Raw genomic sequence first — 14452 nt, forward strand, 5'->3', positions numbered from 1 at the left:
AGCATCCTAACCAAGAAGAAGGTGAATGAAGTAACCTTTCTTGTAGTGGACTTAGAGAGAACGTGGCCCTGAAGAGTAGTCATGGGAGTCATAGGAGACGAGTCAGGCTCCACTTCTTCGGCAGAGAGTTCTTGTGGGCCTAAAGAAGAGGGGGTGTAAAAGAGAGGGTACTGTAATGGTGATGCTGGTGCCCCTGTGCGGTTTCCCGTTCTCCTCCATGCACGGATGCCAACATACTCACTGCTCCAGCTGCGCGTCGTGGTCCCCGTCATGGTTCTCTGCATCCTGGTCTGTGCACATCACACAGGCTTCCTGGGGGAGCACCTAAATGAACGCGTGCTCCCCTGTTCTTAAAGGGGCAGCACATGCACCAATAGCTGGGAGGCATTTTGTATATTATTACTATTTATTTTTATAGCACCATTGATTCCATGGTGCTGTACATGACAAGGGGTACAAAACACATATAGAAATACTATGTAAGGCACCTTCCCCAGAAGGGAGGTACCTGAGCAACCACTGCAGTTCCCTACATTGAGTGTGAGTGCAATTGTATGTTGCCAAGTCTCCCAACCTGGTATCCTGTGTAGCTTGATCGTGATCCCGTTCCTGTGTTCTAAGTTTCCTGATCCTGAACCTAAAGCCGCTCCAGCAGTACCTGAGCTAGTTTCAGAAACTCGTGTTGTCTGAACGTGAACCTATTCCAGTATTATTTGTTGGCCAGACTGTTATACCAGTGTCCAAATCCTGGGTGTCAGTGACTCCGAGTCTTTGTACGTGACTGCTATCCTGACCCCTGGGGTCAGCACCGGCATTCCCGCGGACTGTCCAGGAGTGGTACCTGGTGGCTGCCTGCAGCGCGAGCCTAAGTTCACCTTGAGGAGCTCTGGCAAAGTCACGCTCCTTCTGGGCAAACCTGGTATTAGGCACAGTGGGTCCACGATACACATGTGTAACACCATGACAATAACTCTTAAGTCTTTAGACAGTGGGAGACATTTATGAAGGAGTCTGCACCCGTTTCTGGCGTTACAAAGTTGCATAGTTTCGCCTTAGGCCGGTTTCACATTAGCGCTTTTTAAGCGCACGCACGGCCGGGGTTAGCTCCGCCCCCGAGCCGGCTCTCTGCCCGGCGTGCCCGCCACTTGCTTGTAGCGCCGCCTACTAGCGGACAGCGGCGCCTGCGATCGGCGCACCCTATCTTTAGCATAGGGTGCGCAGATCGTGCACAGGCCGTGCGCTAGTTGCGCTTTGACCTGCGCTGCGCACTTTTGACGGTGCGCCGTGCGCGCCAAAATCAAACTTTTCGGATTTTGGCGCGCACGGCGCACCGTCAAAAGTGCGCAGCGCAGGTCAAAGCGCAACTAGCGCACGGCCTGCGCACGATCTGCGCACCCTATGCTAAAGATAGGGTGCGCCGATCGCAGGCGCCGCTGTCCGCTAGTAGGCGGCGCTACAAGCAAGGGGCGGGCACGCCGGGCAGAGAGCCAGCTCGGGGGCGGAGCTACCCCCGGCCGTGCGTGCGCTTAAAAAGCGCTAATGTGAAACCGGCCTTACTCGTGCAAGAATTTTTTCCCCTCCTTTTCTGTCATCCTTGCTACTTTTACTTTTCTAAAAAAAAAACAACGGAATTTTTATGTAGGAGGTGTGGCTGTGCGCGGCATGATTGATTTTTTACAATTTAAGCCAAAAACTAGCGAAATGTTAATGGAGCTCTGGATTATGTTGCTGAAGGTCAGATTAGCCGATAGCAAAAATGTAAAAATTAAATGATCCATTCTAGTGACAATCCTCCGAATACTCACCAGAAACACGACCTTCCCAAACGACATGACAAGGTAGTGATCAAAAGCAAAAAATAATGCCGTCAACAGGTAAAGCAGGAGGCAGTAGAAGGTGATGTCCACTAATCCTTGTCCGATCCAGTAGGCCGAAGAGAAGAGGCCTGACAACCGCAGCTGACACCGAGCTTTGATCTAAGAAAGTAAAAATCACATGGTTAGGCCCATGGGTTTTCACTGGACTTAAAGAGTAACCATCCATGATTTTAATGTTGTTTTTATAAGTCAGTTTAATAATATAAATCTGCTTCTTTTCCTCCTGGACTGATCTTTCATTCTCAATTCACAGGTAATATGTGTCTTCAGTGAAAACAGATTTTCTCATTGCTCAAATAGTAAATGACAGTTGGTGCTCATAAAGTTCTATGGAACTTGCAGCAGAATGTCTGTGTTGACCTATAGCTCTTCCCCTTCATAGAATCTTATGAGCATCAACTGTCATCTGCAATCTCAATAATAGGAAAATATTTCTTCACAGAAAATAGATTTTATCTGTGAACTGAGAGTAAAAGATCAGTCCAGGAGGACAAAGTTATTTTCATGTGTATTATTGATTTATGAAATAAAAATTTAAGCAATGGATACTCTTTAAATATAGGTTGTGCCTGTAGGTGCCTGGCATTGGCCACCTTACTTACCTTATTGTCACTGATGCTGCTCATGGCAAAGTGAGGGGAGAGACTGGCGGTGAACAGGGCGTAGCTTAGAATCATTACAATATGTAAAATATAGAACTCTTTTACATCAGTCTAAAAAGATAAAAGATAAAGAATAGTAAGTAACTATATCTGCTTTCATTGCCTTTTTTCTTGTGGCAAAACATATACATTAAAAAAAGCAATAGTCCTAATAAAAAATGTCTGCATAGTAACAGACTACAAACAAACCTATGTTTAGTTGGACGCTGCAGTGATAAGTGATGTCTCTCTGCCCTGGGTTTTCCGATTATGTATTTAATAATGGAAAAGCAGCAGTAAGGGACATATGGAAGACAGTATGACCAGACTACACAGTTTGTTTGTAGTTATTACCATGGAGATGCATGGGTCCGAACATACAGTGGGTACGAAAAGTATTCAGACACTTTAAATTTTTCACTCTTTGTTTCATTGCAGCCATTTGGTAAATTCAAAAAGTTCATTTTTTTCTCATTAATGTACACTCTGCACCCCATCATGACTGAAAAAAAAACAGAAATGTAGAAATTTTTGAAAATGTATTAAAAAAGAAAAACTGAAATATCACATGGTCATAAGTATTCAGACCCTTTGCTCAGACACTCATATTTAAGTCACATGCTGTCCATTTCCTTGTGATCCTCCTTAAGATAGTTCTACTCCTTCATTGGAGTCCAGCTGTGTTTAATTAAATTGATAGGACTTGATTTGGAAAGGCGCACACCTGTCTATATAAGACCTCACAGCTCACAGTGCATGTCAGACCAAATGAGAATCATGAGGTTAACCCCTTTCTGACATCCGATGTACTATCCCGTCCACGGTACCCGGGCCCGCATGACCGTGGACGGGATAGTACGTCGAGCCCTTTAATGCGATACTGCGACTTAAGTCGCGGTGATCACATTAAAATTCCGACGCCATCTTACCTTAGGGAAGTTGGCGTCGACCTCCCGGGCTGCGATCCCGTCCCCCGGCCTCCAGAGCGCTGTTATTGGCTGTTCAATTCTGAACAACCAATCGCAGCATTTCTCATTGCTTCAGCCAATCAGATTGGCTGAAACAATGAGGTCCTAAGCTAGGATCGGAGTACCAATATAAAAAAGCCCCCAGATTGGTGTGATCGCCGATCTAATCGATCGCACCAATCGCATGGCACAGCGGCGGTATATCGCCGCTGTGCCCTGCCAGTACCGACCCGAATCGGTGCTGTATTAGCCCCGATCCAATGCCGGTGCCTGGTACCGCTGTGACTGCTCTGTGCCCTACTGGTGACCTGGCCGTGACCTGCATAGGAATCGGAGCTGTGAGCTCCGATCCTAGGCAGTTGCCATGGTCACCAGGGCCTGCAGGGATTGGTGGGATCGATGTAATCAATCGTGTTATGATGAGTCACCGAAGGAGGAAAAAACAAAATACTAGCTAAGTCCAGAAAAACCAGAGAGGTTGGCAGCTATCGGATTGCAGACCCCTGAAAATATCCACAACTAGCAGTAGCCATGGGGGGTTCCTACGGTGCCCTAGACCCCTCGATCACAGCCGGAGAACTACATAGCCTAAAGACAGAAAGAGGAAAAACTAAGCTGCCCCAGAGCAGACCCCAAAGCAATAGGCAGCCCCCAACATATAATGACGGTGAAGCAAGATGAAAACACTAACACAGATAGAAAGATAGGTTGAGCAAATGATGGGGCCCAAGCTAACTAAATAGGACAGGATAGGAAAGCTGCTGTCTGCCATCCGCAAAAAACCTATCCAAAATGAGACAACCGACTGATAGGAAAAACAGGCCCTGAAGACGCTAGGCTTCAAAAGACTATATCAGCACTCAGGTATATTCTGAAGACAGAGCAAAAGATCAACAGATCAGAGACAAAAATGGAATTCAGCTCACCCCCGGCCGGGGATGGCAGAACTCCCTAAAAACAAGGCAAAACAAAAACAAGACTTAAGAGTACAAAGCAGAGCAGAAAAACTTAGCTTTGAGACGCAGGAATCAGACTGGTCTCCAAGAATCCAGCAGGATCACCAGCAAGGCAGAAGGGCGTTGGCTTCCTTATATCCAGTCCTCAATTCCAGCCACCCAGTCATCATCTAGCTGCCCAGGTGTTTGGTAATCAGTCTCACTACCTTCCTTCACCAGAGGAGGGAGTTCATCAGACCTCAATGGTGAAGGGAAAAATGAACTCACAACAAAATCGATCCCACCAATGACAGGTCACAGCAGTGATGTGACTGCTCTGTGACCTGTCTCTGACTTGCAGTTGACCTGTCTGGTGTCTCTGCAGGGGTCCTCACTCTAGCTGAGGATTCTTGCAGAGAGGTCAGATGCAGCAAGAGCTCCTTTGCTGGGTATTGTGGTGCCACAGCAGCCTGTAGCATCACAATCCCTGTGGAAGAAGGAAGAGAGAAGAAAAAAAGAACACTACTACTGTAAGTGTTACCTGATCCCTGATCTCCTGCCCTATCTATCTTCACCCCCAATCTATCTTCATCCCCCCATCCCCTCCTTCCCCATCTTTTTACCCCCCTCCACCCCCCCTTTTGCGCTGCCTCCGTGCGCAGCCGGTGAGCGTTCATCGGTGATGCAGTTCACCGATCAACACTCGTGCTCGCTTTTTTTTCCTTAGCCCCCTTGCGCCACCTCTGTACACACATCCTGCAGCCGCAAAACTTTGATAAGTGACGCACGTCACTTATCAAAGCTTGCGCCTGCCGTTTTTCTTTTTTTTCACCCCCCTTTGTGCCACCTAACTACAACCCTAACTGTTGATCCCTGCCCAATCTCTCGCGCTCCCCGTATGTACCTCGCCCCCCAAAAATTATGAGCCACTGATTCCTGATTTTGTGACAGAATCAGGAATCAAGATTGACACCACCGGCCTCACAGAAATTGACTTTTTCAAAGTCTTTTTCTCTGAGGATTTTATTAACCTCATGGTGGAGCAAACTAATTTGTACGCTCGTCAATTTTTGGAACAAAACCCGCGTTCATCATTTTCAAACTGGTGTCCTGTAGACGCAGTTGAAATGACGCAGTTTTGGGGCCTGGTCCTCCATATGGAGATCCTGAAGAAGCCCAAACTTCGGCAATATTGGAGTGTTGATATTTTATATAGCACTCCATTGTTCCGAATGGTCATGGCCCGGACGCGTTTTGAGGCCATCCACAAATTTCTGCATTATACTGATAATGCACAGTGTCCCGCACGAGATGACCCCAACTTTGATCGTCTTTTCAAAGTTCGGCCGGTCATCAAACACTCCAACAAAAAGTTTGCTGAAGTGTACGTGCCCAAAAGGGACAACTGCGTGGATGAGTCCTTGGTTCATTTCAAGGGAAGGGTGTGATTCCGTGAATGCCTGTCCAGTAAGAGGGCCAGGTACAGAATCAAACTCTATAAGCTGTGTGAGAGTACCTCAGGGTACACCCACAGGTTTAGAGTGTATGAAGGGAAGGACACCAGGATTGAACCCCCTGAGTGTCCTCCTTTCCTGGGAGTGAGTGGGAAAATTGTGTGGGATTTGGTGCACCCACTGCTGGATAAAGTTTATCAAATCAACACGGATAGCTTTTATACCAGCGTCCCACTCTACAAATCTCTCTCTGCACGAGGTACCGCAGCCTGCGGTACTGTCCGCAAAAATCAGAGAGGCCTCCCGAAGACACTATTTGGGAAGATGCTCCGAAAAGGTGAGCGCAGAGCCCAATGTAGCGACCACCTACTGGTGGTCAAGTACAAGGACAAGAGGGATGTCCTTCTCTTGACCACCATACACGGTGATGGCAGCCCCCTCTGCACTGTACGGGGTACCTCTACACAGGTCAGCAAACCTGACTGTGCTCTGGGGTACAATAAAAACATGGGGGGCGTTGATCTCTCCGATCAACTCCTTCAACCGTACAATACTGTGAGGAAGGCCAAGGTGTGGTATAAAAAGCTGGCCGTGCACATCGTCCAAATGGCAATGCTCAACGCATTCCTGCTGTCGCGATGTGCACGCCACACCGATACATCATACCTTCAGTTCCACGAGGTAGTGGTTAAGGCCCTGATGTTTGGCACTCAGGAAAGAGCGGGCCCCAGTACTTCTGGAACTGAAGGTGCTCGTATTGTACCAGGTCAGCATTTTCCGGGGGTGGTCCCGCCAACCCAAAGAAAAGGTAAGCCGCAAAAAAGGTGTCAAGTGTTTTACAAAAAGGGAATACGCAGGACACCATTTATCAATGCGACACCTGCCCCGAAAAACCTGGCCTGTGTATGAAGGATTGCTTCAAATTGTACCACACCTCCATGCACTACTAATTTACTTTACCGGAAACATTAGATTAGTTGGGGTACATCTCGATTTGTTCTTTGGGGGTCTAGTATCCAAAATGATGTTGTATGTTGTTTTTTTTCCTGTTTAGGCACATCAGGGGCTCTGCACTCGGAACATGACGCCCGCAGACCATCAAAGTCTGCACTCCAAAACGTCACTACTTCCCTTCCAAGCCCCTAATGTGTCTAAACAGTAGTTTTCTCCCACATTTGGGGTATCAGCGTACTGAGGACAAATTGGACAACAACTTTTGGGGTACAATTTCTCTTGTTACCCTTGGGAAAATTAAAAATTGGGGACTAAGAAATATTTTTTGTGGGAACAAAATAGGATTTTATATTTTCACACTCGGGCATTATAAACTTTAGTGAAACACTTGGGGGTTCAAAGTTCTCACCACACATCTAGATAGGATCCTTAGGGGGTCTAGTTTCCAAAATGGGGTCACTTGTTGGGGGTTTCCACTGTTTAGGCACATCAGGCGCTCGTCAAATGCGACATGGCGTCAGAGCTCAATTCCAGCCAATTTTAGGTTGAAAAAGTCAAACGGAGCTCCTTCCCTTCTGAGCCCTGCCATGTGCCCAAACAGTGGTTCCCCCCAGATATTGGGTATCAGCGTACTCAGGACAAATTGGACAACAACTTTTGGGGTCCAAGTTCTCCTGTTACCTTGGGAAAATAAAAAAATTGTTGCTAAAAGATCATTTTTGTGACTAAAGTTAAATGTTCATTTTTTCCTTCCATGTTGCTTCTGCTCTTGTGAAGCACCTGAAGGGTTAATAATCTTCTTGAATGTAGTTTTGAGTAGCTTGAGGGGTGCAGTTTTTAGAATGGTGTCACCTTTGGGTATTACGGTATCTGCCATATAGACCCCTCAAAGTGACTTCAAATGTGAGGTGGTCTCTAAAAAAAATGGTTTTGTAAATTTTGTTGTAAAAATCGCTGGTCAACTCTTAACCCTTATAACTTCCTAAAAAAAAATGTTGTTTCCAAAATTATGCTGATGTAAAGTAGACATGTGGGAAATGTTGTTTAGTACTATTTTGTGTCACATATTTCTCTGTTTTAAGGGCATAAAAATTCAAAGTTTGAAAATTGCTAAATTTTCAAAATTTTCGTCATAATTTCGTTTTTTTACATAAATAAACGCAAGTTATAGCGAAGACATTTTACCACTACAGTGAAGTACAATATGTCATGAGAAAACAAACAATCTCAGAATCGCCTAGATCCGTTGAAGCGTTCCATAGTTATAACCTCATAAAGGGACAGTGGTCAGAATTGTAAAAATTGGCCCGGTCATTAAAGTGCAATTAAAATCACAGCTTGGTGAAGGGCTGAGTTCTCAGTCAGAAAGCTAGTATACAAATAACAGAAAAACTGACGGCACATCAAGAACTAGTCTCACCAAGCTGTGATTTTAATTACATCCAATCATTTGGTTCCTATCCTCCTATAAATAAGGCTTTATCTTGTTATTAGCCAGAGGTAAGTGTTCACACTAGGCAGTTAGATTAGGGACCCATTCGATTTTGAGATTACCTTGACGTTGGTGAATGGGCTCACAATTTTTGGTTAAATTTTGTGCTAAGTATCTCATGTGTCTTTTCTAAGTTTCCAAAGCCATTATGCTATTCACACTTCTTAGATTTCATAATGACATGTCTTAATGCAATTGAGTGCAACCATTTTTCTTATTAATCCTGCCTGCAGGTAGTCAAGGATTTGAGGGATATTTGGGCGAGACGTGTCTATGGGGGTACTACCACCTTCCAAGCAGAACTTCTTGCAAATTTTACGATATATTGCACTCGTAATGGGCTTACAGCTAGCATGCAACGTGGAGATCACTTGGTCTGAGAGGCCTATGGATTTTAGATTATCCCTCTCAGGCTCCATGCTGCCAGCTGTAGGTTCTCTGGATTTGGGTGCCGAACTGGACTCTGGTTCAGGGCGTCGACCCCCTCTGGATGGTCCGCTGGATTGAGGGAGTAGAATCTCTTTAGCTTGGTGTTCTTTTTTGTCATGAAGAGGTCCAGCTGGGGGGTTCCCCACCGATGGCACAAGTCTATGAAGATTTCTTCTTTTAGTTCCCACTCGGAATTCCTGTCTGCTCAGATAATCGGCTATGTTGTTCCTGGAGCCTTCTAGGTGTACTGCTGACAAGGAACGAGCGTTGTTCTCTGCCCAAGTGAGGATGCGGGCTGCTAAATCCTGAAGCTTCCCGTGCCTTGGGCCCCCCTGATGGCGTAGGAAGGCTGCTGTGGTCACGTTGTCTGACATGACCTTTATATGTTGGTCCCGTAGACTCGACCTGCTTCGTTTTAGTGTCTCCCAAACTGCTCGTGGCTCTCGGTAGTTTGAGGACTGTGAGCTGATGTTTCTGGGCCATGTTCCCTGCAAGTACCTTCCTTCCAGATGGATCCCCCATCCGTCTTTGCTGGCATCCATGACTATAGTTATGCATGGTGACAGGATCCAAGGCACCTCCTGGCTGATATTTCTGTGACTGATCCACCACTTTAGAGATGATCTCAAGGCTGGGGACGGCTGAATCTCCCTGTCCAGAGAGGACTGTCGTCTGTCCCATTTTGTCAGGATCTCCCTTTGTAGGCATCTTGTGTGAGCCTGGCTCCACATTACGCAGGGTATGCATGCTGTCAGGGTACCCAGGATCTTCATTGCGGTTCTTATGGATATTCGATCTCGCCCTAGCTGGCGAACTTTGTCCATGATGGGTTACTTTTTTACCTCTGGTAAAAATGAGATTCTGCTTTTGGAATCTAACATGACTCCCAGGAATTTCTTCTGGGTACCGGGCTGCAGGTCTGACTTTTCTTTGTTCAAGATCCAGCCCAGGTTTTCAAGCGTGGCAATTACCGAGACTAGTTGTTCCTTTAACTCCGATGCTGAATGAGATATCACGAGGAAGTCGTCCAAGTATGGCACGATGATTATTCCATCTTGTCTCAAGTGTGCCACGATCTCGGCGACCAGCTTCGTAAAAACCTGAGGTGCTGAAGCCAAGCCGAAAGCAAGAGCCTGAAAGTGAAACTGGTAGTACCTGCTTCCTGTTTTTAGTGCAAAGCGTAGGAACTTCTGAGAGTGAGGGTGGATGGGAACGTGATAGTATGCACTTTTTAGATCTATTGTGCGCATTGCGGCGTTCCGGTCTATCAGTGGGATGGTGGTTTTTAGAGACTCCATTCGGAATCTTTTGTACAGGATCCATTGATTTAATGGCTTTAAATTTATAATGGTCCGACTCTCCCCCGACGTTTTTTTTTACTGTGAAGAGGGTTGAATAGTGGCCCTGACCTCTCTCTATTTCTGGAACCGGAACCACTACCCCTGACCTTAGCAAGTCTTTTATGTCTGCCCATATAGGATCTGTCAGGGTTTTGGACCGGGGATTTGTAACCACGAATCGTGCCGGAGGGGTGTTGTGAATTCGAGGGTATAGCCCTGGGAGACCTATTGAGAATCCACCGGTTTTGGGAGATGAGTTCCCATGCCTCCACGAAGTGTCTGAGGCGGCCCCCTACAGGTATGGCATCATATCATCATTGTCTCCTGCTTCTGGAACTTTGTCCGGAGCGATACGGGGGAGCCCTACTTCCCCCCCCCCTGCGTACTCCCAGCGCGATGATTTCCCCTTCCCTCTATATTCCTGCCTTTGGTAAGAACGGGATTTTTGAAAGGGAAAATGTCTTTTTGGTTTTTCCTCGGGAAAACCTTTTTGGTCGTCCAAGGCATTCCCCAGAATCTTATCTAAGGTCGGCCCGAAAACTCTTCCACCTTAGAAGGGTATGGCACATAATTTATTTTTTGACTGGTAGTCCCCTGACCAGGTCTTCATCCATATGGCACGATGAGCCACATTGGATAAAGAATTATTCCTGGCTGCAAATCACACGGATTCAGCTGAAGTGTCTGCCAGGAATCCGGTTGCGATCCTTTACAGGGGAAGGCCTTCTAAGATATCGCCTCTAGGGGTTTTCTTTTTTAATTGTTGCTCTAAGTGGTCGAGCCATAGATGCATGGATCTGGCGACCGATGTGGCGGCTATGTTTGCTTTCATAACCGCCGCAGAGGCCTCCCAAGCCCTCTTTAGGCGCACGTCGGCCTTTTTGTCAATGGGTTTCTTGAGGCTAGAGAAATCTTCAAAGGGAATTAAAGTCTTCCTTGACACCCTGGCCACCGGGGAGTCGATCTTAGTAACTTCATCCCAAGTATTAATGTCTTCCTGGTTAAATGATAGTCAAAGCTAAAGTCTCGAGGCACGGCCAGTCGTTTCTCGGCGTCCTCCCATTCTTCTAGAATCATTGAACGGATATGGTTGTTAACTGGAAAGACCTGACGGATCCTAGCTCTTAGGCCCCTGAACATCTCATCCTGGATGGATTGAGTCTTTGGGGCTTCTTCAATCTGCATAGTGCTTCTCACGGCGCCAAGAAGCTCGTCCGTGTTTTCTGAGGAGAGGAGGTATCTTTTCCCTACTTCAGGGTGTTCTGAGGTGATTTCGCCCTCTTCCTCCGAGTCCGTACCCTGAATTTCTTCATCTGATGACTGATCGGACACCCATCTTGGTCTCTTAGCCTGAGCCTGGCTGGAAGACTGAGCCGGTAGCAGTCCGGAGACGGAGGCTTGGACTTCCTCTCTGACCATTGTGCGCATCTCTGCAAGGAAAGAGGCCTGCTCGCCTCTGATGATCCTAAGGGTGCAGTCTTCACATAGGGGTTTTTAACATGACCCCGGTAGTTTGCTGAAACAGATGGGGCATTTGGGTCTGCCTGATGTCCTGGAGGTTGATGCTGCGGGAGCCGGTGCCATTTTTTCCTTAATATAAAGCACAGGAATTCTTTTATTCAAGCTCCTGTCTTTTTAATATATACTGCCCACCGTGCCCCCTACTTACGGACGCTGGCTTGGGCTGATCACCATTTTTCACAGCAGTTTCCATGGTGGTGTGCGGTTGCAGCAGACCTGTATGGCCGACCCCCCCCCGCCTTTTTATCCTACCTTCCACCGGTCACCTCACGCTGTCCGCCGCGTCCGCCCGTCTCTGATGCGCCCATGCCCGTGATGCCACCAGAAGTCATCATCGGGCGCCCAGAAGTGATGCGGCCGCCTCTGCTCCAGTGCCTCTGCTCCTCCGGATGATGCGGCGTGTGGCGGCGGGAGCCGAGAGCCCCGCTGAGGGGAAGCGGCTCCAAGTCCCGGAGCCACTCTCCACGGGACACCTGGTGGAGAACCCGCCCTGGACCGTCTGACGGGGGTCAGCTGCCGTGTGGATCCTGATCCCCCTGGGCCCGTCGGTAAGCTCCTTGCTGGATGCCGCGGCTAACTTCCTCTGCGGCATCTCTCGTGCCTGTCCTTACAGGGACAGGAAAAACACTGGAGTGTGGGTGTGGGAGGGGACCTTTAACCTCTCGTGCATTTCCTGTCCCTGTAAGGATGAAAGGAAGGACAACCCCATTGTGCTGTCAGGAAAGGACGTCCTGGAAAAACTTGTTGCATCATTCTCAAGAAGGCTCATGGCTGTACTAGTTCAAAAGGGTGCTTCTACTCAATATTGAGCAAAGGGTCTGAATACTTATGACCATGTGATATTTCAGTTTTCTTTTTTAATAAATTTTCAAAAATTTCTACATTTGTTTTCTTTCAGTCAAGATGGGGTGCAGAGTGTACATTAATGAGAAAAAAAATGAACTTTTTTGAATTTAACAAATGGCTGCAATGAAATAAAGAGTGAAAAAATTAAAGGGGTCTGAATACTTTCCGTACCCACTGTATGCTGTAAACACCAATCAGTAAGATATTTTTTGATACGAACTGTCTGCTAAGTTGCCTTATTTTTTATTTTTGCTAAGTTGTAGCAAAGAAAAAATAGATGGCAAAAAGGAGAACATAGCTTTTAAAGGCTGACACCCCTCCCTGCAATAAAAGTTGACTCACAACTAATGTTGTCTGCCAAAACAAAACTTATTGGAGATATGATATCATGACTATTATCCCAGCAATTCCCAGAGACAGATAATATCACCTCTACTTCACTTTTCACCAGTGACGTACCTTTAATATAGGGTTGTTCCACACATGGATGAGGTTTCCAGACTTCGACAACTTGAGAAAAGCATTACTGATGATGTTCACAAGGACGGGTAAGATGTTTATCATTTTTGTGTTTCCAATTATTTGAAAGCTATAGCCCTACAATAATAAACCAAATTAATGCAAATAAATATAAGAGACTCCTACACCACATCGCAAAATACAGACCATAAAAAACTGCCACTAGGGGCGCTTATTGCCTCCAAATATTTACCGCTACCATTAGATTCAATGCATGCAGTGACCCTTTTATTACCATGCTGATAAGAAATCACCCATGGGCAAAATGCATGCAGTGACCCTTTTATTACCATAATAATAAGAAATCACCCATGGGCAACGCAAAAACGATGAATGACCTTTTCTCCAGTAGAAACCTCAATGGCTCCCCGGTATGTTTCAGTGCTTGGGTCATATTTGCCATCCACCACATCAACCACAATATCTTGTGCTTGTATGGCCATGACAAAGTCTTCAATAGCAGAGCCTGGTAGGTTGACAGGAAAGAAGAAATCCTATATAGTCAAATGAAATATCATTTTAGCAAGTTATAGAAAATTCTATTCAACTGCCCTAAAGGTATGTATGTGTCTCAGATCCAGAAGAGAATGGGTAGCACTCACCAATCTTGAAATTCCACATTTTACTAGCTTGGCCAGTGCGAAATTTTCGCACATTGGTCGTCGGGGGCGCAGGCAATTTCAGAAAAAGCAAGCTGGTCAAATCTAAATGTATTTCATGAGATGATGAACACAGACAGGTATTTATATATTGAGTTTGGTAATACAATAAATTGTTTTGATAAGTAGAGCGCAAAAAATGTCTTCCGGTTGAGGTGCCACCTGCAGGTCATTGTGTTTTCTCAGGTTTATGAAAATGAATGTTTAAACTGTATTTAGTGATAAAATCTTGTATGTGTGGTTTGTTTGGCTCTTTTCTTGCTGAAGGGAGCACGTTTACCTTTGAAATGGTGTATCATTTGCGTGTGTGGTGCGAAGTAATTACCGAAAAAGCAGTGCATGTATACAAATGTGTTTGCATATGTGACTCATCTGCAGTGAAGTGTGCAATCCTCCAATGTGCCTGAAATAGGCTGTGCAAGCACTTGAGCAAGCTGGAAAGACCTCAAGGCAAATGTTTGGATTTTTTTGTGATGTCTGTAAGCAGCTCTGTGGTAGTGTGCTTTGGGGTAGTATGCTGCCATCTGCAGGTAATTTGACCTTTCAAATAGTTTATCATTTGTTTGTGTGGGTGGAGTATGAACGGAGCAAGTGTGCACTTCATCAAGGCAGTACATGTTTACAAATGTGTTTGCATATGTGCCTCACCTGCAGTGAAGTGTGCAATCCTCCAATTTGGCTAAAATAGGCTGGGCAAGCAGTTCCGCAAGTTGGAAAGCCCCCAAGGCAAATGTTTGGATTTGTTTGTAATGTTTGTAAGCAGCTTTGTGGTAATGTGCTTTGGGGTACTGTGGTTCCACCTGTAGGTCATTTTTCC

The 14452-nt window shown here is 46.1% G+C and overlaps 1 protein-coding gene across 2 annotated transcripts in view; it reads right to left on the reverse strand.

Moving 5' to 3' along the window:
- LOC141072763 (ABC-type organic anion transporter ABCA8-like) overlaps positions 1 to 14452 on the reverse strand; it is a 313983-nt gene that overhangs the window by 112007 nt on the left and 187524 nt on the right. For both annotated transcript variants that reach the window (XM_073559970.1, XM_073559969.1), the window contains exons 21-24: positions 13315 to 13442; positions 12917 to 13054; positions 2480 to 2590; positions 1806 to 1976 (exon numbers count right to left, since the gene is read on the reverse strand). In XM_073559970.1, coding sequence (XP_073416071.1) covers positions 1806 to 1976; positions 2480 to 2590; positions 12917 to 13054; positions 13315 to 13442 — 548 coding nt within the window. The remainder of the gene's footprint in view (positions 1 to 1805; positions 1977 to 2479; positions 2591 to 12916; positions 13055 to 13314; positions 13443 to 14452) is intronic.

This window comes from Dendrobates tinctorius, unplaced genomic scaffold, assembly GCF_039654945.1.
Source record: "Dendrobates tinctorius isolate UK_male_01 unplaced genomic scaffold, ASM3965494v1 ptg000014l, whole genome shotgun sequence".
Classification (NCBI taxonomy): Eukaryota; Metazoa; Chordata; class Amphibia; order Anura; family Dendrobatidae; genus Dendrobates; species Dendrobates tinctorius.